Below are 7,673 nucleotides of genomic sequence, written 5' to 3'. Positions count from 1 at the left end.
GAGGATTATAGATATTTGGGGTGGGTAATATCATGCTGGAAGGGTTACCGTAGCCCCCACAGAAGACTTGACTACATTTCCGAATCCTTTGATGGGGCAGTGACCAAGTCTGACCCTCTGTTTGTACTGATAGAGATGGTTTGTTGTCTGACAGGCAGGAGGCAATATAGGGTGGTAGAAAGAACACAGACTTTGGAATCAGATACATATCAATACATATTGATTCAAATCCCAGTTTTATCACTTTGGACAGGTTAGTTAACTTCTCTGAGCCCATTTTTTTACCTCTACAAAGAGGTTCTAAAACTCTCTTGTTTCTGGTCCCCTGGGTTTTGGTAATTTTTTTTTGCAGTGCCTCTAATCCAAAAGAAATGTCCAACAGTCCTGTTTTTTAAGTAGCTAGGTCCAAATCAACTTCATAATTATGTCCTAACAACTTAGGAGCTATTTGAAAAAAGAAAACACATAAATTGAAAGAAAAATAATTTATTTCATCCTTAAATAATCACAATTTCTTACTAATGGAATGTATGTGTGCTCCTGGTGGACACTGCACAACTTCTGGATTTTGGGGAAGATCAATCCACACTGATTTTCACACAGTACTTGCTTTTTTATCACAAAACCTGTGGGAAACCCAGTTTTGCAAAGTTTGATGACATCTAAAGGAATGTAGCATGATCTAATATTGAAACTGTGAACTACTTTAAACTACTACTTTGTCCAATTTCCAAGAAACATTAAGCACTGCTGTATTTCCCCTGAAAATTTAAGCTACCCCGTGAGTCCACTTGTGTGTCTGGAAGTTTGGGAACCATGGAGTTGGGAGAATTTAAGTGCAGGGATTTTGGAGGGATGAATGTAATAATGAGTGGGCAGTGCCTCAGTTAACAAGATCTAAATACTGTCCTATCTATAGTTCCTAGTCAGTTCAACAAAGTCAACTAGAGCTGTGTAATTTATTTTATTTTATTCACTCTGCTGACGAAGGACAATAGGGTCATTTCCAAATCTTTGTTATTTCAAACAATGCTTTAGAGAACAGCTTTGTATATAGGATTTCTGGGTTGTATTTATGTTCACTTTTAACTTTTTAGGAAAAGCCAGCTTGCCTTCCAATTTCCACCTCTATTGGCAGCGTGGGAGAGTTCTGGTTTCTCCATATCTTGACCCACATTTTTATATTGTCAGACCTAATCAAAATGGGCAGAGAATAGCTTCTCTGATTGCTAAGGATCCTGCACATCTTCTTGTAGTTATTGGCCATTTGGATTTCCTCTTTTCTGAGTTCCCTATTCTAAAGCTCTGCCTACTTTTTTTGGTTTGACTATTTTTTGTTCTTGTTATGTAGAAGTTATGTGATATTCAGAATACTAATTCATTGTCTATTTCATGTATGATGACAAACTTCTCCTAGACTGTAATTTCTTTGAATTTTTGATGTCATTGTATTAGTCAGGGTTCTTCAGAGTAATAGAACCCATAGGAGATGTATGTATAGATCTTAGTAGGGGAACTCATTCATTTGGTTATGGAGGCTGAGGAATCCCACGATATGTCAGATGGGCCGTCTGCAAGATGGAGAATGGGGAATATGGTTGGGTCTGGGTTTGAAAGCCTGGGAACCAGGAGTGCCCATGTCAGATGTCCCAAAGCAAGAGAAGACGGATGCGTCTGCTCAAGCAGAGAGTAAATTCACCCTTCCGCTGCTCTTTTGTTGCATTTGGGCTCTCAGTGGTTTGGGTGATCCCAGCTGCAGTGGTGAAGGTGATCTTTACTCCGTCTACTGATGCAAGTGCTAATCTCTTCCCGGAACAGCCATGCACAACACACAGAAGTAATGCTTTACCAGCTATCTGGGCATCTCTTAGCCCAGTCTACATGTGAAATTAACCATTAGAGTCATTAGTTTGGAATCATTTAAATATATCCGACATTCCCATCATGGTGCTTTTGGTTCTCTAAGACATTGTTCCACCCTGAGTTCATAAAGACATTCTGCAATATTTTCTCTTAAAATTCTATGTTGTATCCATCTTTAATGCACCTCAAATTTATTTATGTAAGTGGCATGCGGTCAAGCTCCAATTCTACCCCCCACAATAGTGCCAATGCCACTACCACATATTGAATAGCCCATCCTTGCCCATTGCTTTGGTACACTACCTCCATCATAGGCAGACTCCCACATATCCATGTGTCTGTGTCTGGCCTCTCTATTCTGTACGTAGATATATTTGTCCATTGCGGCTCAAATATCACAGTTCGGTGGAGGAGAAGTCACCCCTCTTTGTTCTTCTTTTAAGGAATCATCTTGGAGATTCTTGCTTGAATACTTCCCTACTTACTAGCTCTGTCACCTTGAGCAAGTTTCTTAATATCTCCTTGATGCGGTTTCCTCATATGAGAAACAGGATTCATAGGATTTCCCTTATAGGGTCACTATGAAGATAAGGCATAAATTCTTCTATGCAGAGTGCATTGCACAGTGTCTGGCATTAGATAGTAATCATATATTAGTTTTTTTTTTTTTTGCGCCGACGCAAGGGGACCCGGGGGCCATCCTAAGGGCCAGGACGCGATTCGGCCGCCAGGGCTCCACACGGGTTCTCACCGCCAGAGGCCTCCAGCGCAGGGGCTGTCCCGCGGCACCCAGGACGCAAACTGTTCTCCTCGGGCCCCCCCTCCAGGGGCCCCCCTCGCGGGACTCAGGACCACCACCGCCAACACCCACGAGCCGCGGCCGGCCAGCGACAACACTCTCCCGCGCGCACACCGGCCGCCCCACGGGCCCCACTCACACCTCCGCCGGGCCCGACTCCCCCGCCTCGGGAACCGTGAGCACTCCACCCGGGGACGCCGTCAGCCGAGGCGGCCGGGGGGGCGACACCCTCACGTGGGCGAGGCCGGCTCGGTCCCAGACAGGGAAGGGGGCGCGGAGGGGTGGGGGCGGGTGAGGGCCGGCGGCGACGGAGAGGTGGCGGCACGCACACACGGCGAGGGCTGCGGGGCAGGGGCGCGGGGCGCCCGCCCAGGGACAGGAAGGGCCGAGGCACGACCGGGCCACCAGGGAAACAAGCGCGGGGCCCCACCGCCACACACACGAGTGCGGTCCCACGACGCCCGGGACGCCGGCCGGCCCCAGCCACCCTGGGGTCTCCCCACGCCCCGGCCCCGCCGCCGGGGCCCGTGTGCGACGGTTCCCCCCACGTGACACGGAGGGAACCCCGTCCCGCCCAAACTCAACCTCTCCGTCCTCGCCAGATCCGCCTTCATCTAAGTCCGACCCCCGAGGCTCGCGCCCCAGGGAAACGCTCCCGAGCGAGGCGACCCGCACAGTACCCGCACACCGCCACCGGCTGCGACTCGCGGAGAGGGTCGACGCGACGGGCTCCTCGCGGCTGCGGGACTGGGGAGGCGGGACATCCGGGCGTCCACGCCCCCTTGGGCCCGCCACCGGGATCACCGCACGCGCACGCACACGAATACCCGCGGCCCCGCGCCGGACGCAGGCCTGGCGGGACCCTCCCCCGACTCAGAGCGGGGCTGGGGGCATCCCGCGGTAGGCAAAGAGCGGTGCTCGGCCCCACCGCAGGGCCGGCGCAAGCCCTCCCGCGAAGGCGAGGGGCTCTGCCCACGTGGTCTGGCAGTCGCCACCGTGACCACTGCACGCTTGAGAGGGGCAGCGGCTGGGGGTCCGGTACCCCAAGGCCCCCTCTCGGACAGCTAGAGAAGTGAGTGACTCACCGACGACTCTCCCCTTTGGGCCCACGGAGGCGCTCCACGAGCCGCCAAGTCCACGACTGGGCGGGGGGTGGGCGGGGGGTCTGCGGTATGGGTAAGAACACGGCCCACAGGAGCGTTCGCGGCCACAGCCGGGGACACAACCTCTGCCGCCCCCAGGCTATCCATCAGGCTCCCGAAAGAGGGAGCACGCCCGAGAAGCGCGACAGACCCCCTTCTCACAGGCCCCGGCCCAACACGATTATATGGTTGAATATATTACAGCACTGAAACAGAAAAGTCCAGCTGCATGCAAGGGCGTAAGTGATGAAAAACTACACCAAAAATACACTAAAGAACATAAATACAATTGTGTTTCTTCAAGGTTATATAATGTTTTCAAAAATGGACAGAGTTTTAATTTTATAATGTTTACCAAAATTACTATGTGAATAGTTAGGATAAGGTCAGTCCAGGAGGCAGAAGGGGCTGTAATCTGGGCAAAAGAGCACAAGTCAGGCAGCCAGGTGCCTGGCAATGTTGCATTTCTTGACCTGGGTAGTGGCTCCACTTCTGCTCACTCTATAGTTATTTGTTGAAGTGTACATATATGCTTTATAGATTTCTGTGAACACCTTATATTTCATAATCTAAAATATTTTTAAAAGTGCTCTAAAAGATTATGTCACATAGTGGTTCACAGAATCATTTGCTTTATAATGTGCTGTATGGTAGACTGTTTCCAAAACTCAGATTATGTTTCAAATTATTTTCATTCTAATATTGTTTATTGTTTATCAAATGATTTTCATTCTAATATTGTTTATGCCTTCTCCTGTTTGTTTATTGTTTACAATATTATATTTAGTAATACCTAAATTTTGGGGCAGTTTTAGATTTACAAAGCATTGAGCACGTGGATCAGGGAGTATTGACCCGACCCCACTCCCATGTCCCCCTATTAGTAACATCTTAATTCCCATGGTATATATATATTTTTTTTTTCCCATGGTATATTGATGACAATTAATGAACCAATGTCAATATGTTATTGTCTACTAAAGGCTACCATGGTTTCAGATTTCCTCACCTTTTACCCAACGTCCTTTTTCTGTTCCAAGATCTCATCTAAAATATCAAATTACATTTAGATTTCATGTCTCCTTAGGTTTCTCTTGGCTGTAACAGATTCTCAGACTTTCCTTGTTTTTGACCAAAAGTTTGTATAGAAACCTGACAGTCTGGGGGAATACTGGTCAGGTATATTGTGGGATGCCCCTCTATTGGAATTTGATGCTTTTCTTATGATTATCTTGGGTTTCTCTGTTATTTTGGAGGAAGATTACGGAGGGAATTTTGTCACATTTTAATCACATCATATCAAGGACATATACTATCAAAGTAATTTATGGCGTTTTTTTTTTTTTTTTTTTTTTTTGGCCACGCCTCGCAGTTCGTGGGATCTTAGTTCCCCGGCCAGGGATCAAACCTGGGCCCTTGGCAGTGAAAGCGTGGAGTGCTAACCACTGGACTGCCAGGTAATTCCCAGTTTATGACTCTTGATGTTGACCTGGTTAAAATGGTGTTTGGCAGGGTCCACCTCTATAAAATGACTACCCCTACCCGAGTCCCATCACCACTTGCCACTCTGCACCAGCTTCTCACATGCAGGGAGTACTGTCTTCCTGTAGCCAGGAGTAATATATAATTTATTAACCAGTTCTTTCTTTATTTTATCTTTTAAGTAACAGACTTCTATTTTATTAGTCATTTATATTTTTGTATATGGTTGTTTTCCCTTTTGTTTTTTGAATTGTTTTATCATTTTTATCTTTTTTTTCTTTCAAATAATTCTGAGGTATTTTGGTTTAGTTTTTACTAACTACTTGCAGACAACATAAAAATCAATAGATTTTTAGCTATTATATGGATATTGTTGTAGATGTTATGTGGATATTCATTTTTAAATAAATATGGTGGTGTTCCCTTTTTTCATTATTGACTTTCAATTTTATTTCATGATTGAAATAAAAGATTGATCAAGAGGGTACTCGATACGTAGATTCAGTGGAATTTTTATTGAGATTTATTATGTGGTCTTAGCAGCGGTAAATTTTTGTAAATGTTTTATATGTGTTGAAAAGCATTTTGCTATGTGGTTGCTGCAGGAAATATAATCAAAGTTGTTAACTTTATTGTTTATACTGTTATAACATTATTAATTTTCTTCTCTCCTCATGTATCAGTTTCTGGAAGAATGGTGTTTGAAGAAAGAACCTCACACCATGATTGCAGATATGTCAGTTTTACCTTATAATTCTCAGTCTCTGTGTTCTGTGTCTCAGTGCTGTGTGTCTAGGTGTGTAAAGTGCATCACTGTAATCTTCCCCAGGAGGTTTTCTTTTTCATGACTAAAGTTGCCCTTCTTTTACCTTATAAATACATTCGATATTAATTGATTGTTAACTGGTATATGGGATCTATAGATTTCGTTTGCTAATCAGTGTCCAGAAACTTGATTGAACCCTATATTTCTTTTTTTTTTTAACATCTTTCTTGGAGTATAATTGCTTTAGAATGCTGTGTTAGTTTCTGCTTTATAACAAAGTGAATCAGTTATACATGTGTGCCCATATCTATTCCCTCTTGCAACTGCCTCCCTCCCACCCTCCCTATCCTGCCCCTCTAGGTGGTCACAAAGCACTGAGCTGATCTCCCTGTGCTATGTGGCTGCTGCCCACTAGCTAGCTATTTTATTTTTGGTAGCATATGTATGTCCATGCCACTCTCTCACTTTGTCCCAGGTTACCCTTCCCCCTCCCATATCTTCAAGTCCATTCTCTAGTAGGTCTGCATCTTTATTCCCATCTTGCCCCTAGGTTCTTCAAGACAATTTTTTTTTTTAGATTCCATATATATGTGCTAGCATACGGTATTTGTATTTCTCTTTCTGACTTACTTCACTCTATATGACAGGCTCTAGGTCCATGCACCTCACTACAAATAACTCAGTTTTGTTCCTTTCTATGGCTGAGTAATATTCCATTGTATATATGTGCCACATCTGCTTTATCCATTCATCCTGTTGATGGACACTTCGGTTGCTTCCATGTCCTGGCTATTGTAAATAGAGATGCAATGAACATTTTGGTACATGACTCTTTGAATTATGGTTTTCTCAGGGTATATGCCCAGTAGTGGGATTGCTGGGTTGTATGATAGTTCTATTTGTAGTTTTTTAAGGAATGTCCATACTGTTTTCCTTAGTGGCTGTATCAATTTACATTCTCACCAACAGTGCAAGAGGGTTCCCTTTTCTCCACACCCTCTCCAGCATTTACTGTTTGTAGATTTTTTGATGATGGCCATTCTGACCGGCGTGAGGTGATATCTCAGTGTAGCTGAGATATGATTTGCATTTCTCTAATGATAAATGATGTTGAGCATTCTTTCATGTGTCTGCTGGCAATCTGTATATCTTCTTTGGAGAAATGTCTGTTTAGGTCTTCTGCCCATTTTTGGAGTGGGTTGTTTGTTTTTATAATGTTGAGCTGCATGAGCTGCTTGTAAATTTTGGAGATTAATCCTTTGTCAATTGCTTCATTTGCAAATATTTTCTCCCATTCTGAGTGAACCCTATATTTCTAATAATTTGTCTGTCAATGCAAATTAATGATTAGATTTTAATGAGAATGTTTCAGGTATTTACACATTAAGGATAATGCTTGTTAAGGATGTGTATATTTGTGTTCTGTACTTTTTTCCTGCTTTTGTTTACATAGGTACTCTTTCTATAATGGTAGATATTTATCTGCATCCCCTGTTTTATTATAACGTAATATGCTTGTACTTCTCTCTTCTGCTTATGGTTTTACACTTTTCATGGTCTACAAATTGCATTTTGGTTTCAGTCATCATTTCTATTGGGTGTTATGTTTTCTTTTGTAATT

At 44.0% G+C, this 7,673-nt stretch overlaps 1 protein-coding gene across 1 annotated transcript; it reads left to right on the top strand.

Moving 5' to 3' along the window:
* Positions 1–1,555: 1,555 nt before the first annotated feature.
* On the top strand, positions 1,556–3,730 carry LOC116758295 (basic salivary proline-rich protein 1-like). The gene is made up of 3 exons (XM_032641132.1): positions 1,556–1,689; positions 2,548–3,191; positions 3,282–3,730. Exons 1-3 carry the CDS (start codon positions 1,556–1,558, stop codon positions 3,728–3,730), a joined length of 1,227 nt encoding a protein of 408 aa, XP_032497023.1.
* The last annotated feature ends 3,943 nt before the right edge of the window (positions 3,731–7,673 follow it).

This window comes from Phocoena sinus, chromosome 8, assembly GCF_008692025.1.
Source record: "Phocoena sinus isolate mPhoSin1 chromosome 8, mPhoSin1.pri, whole genome shotgun sequence".
NCBI lineage: Eukaryota > Metazoa > Chordata > Mammalia > Artiodactyla > Phocoenidae > Phocoena > Phocoena sinus.
Note: the sequence above shows the minus strand (reverse complement) of the source record. Positions and strands in the feature narration are given on the sequence as shown.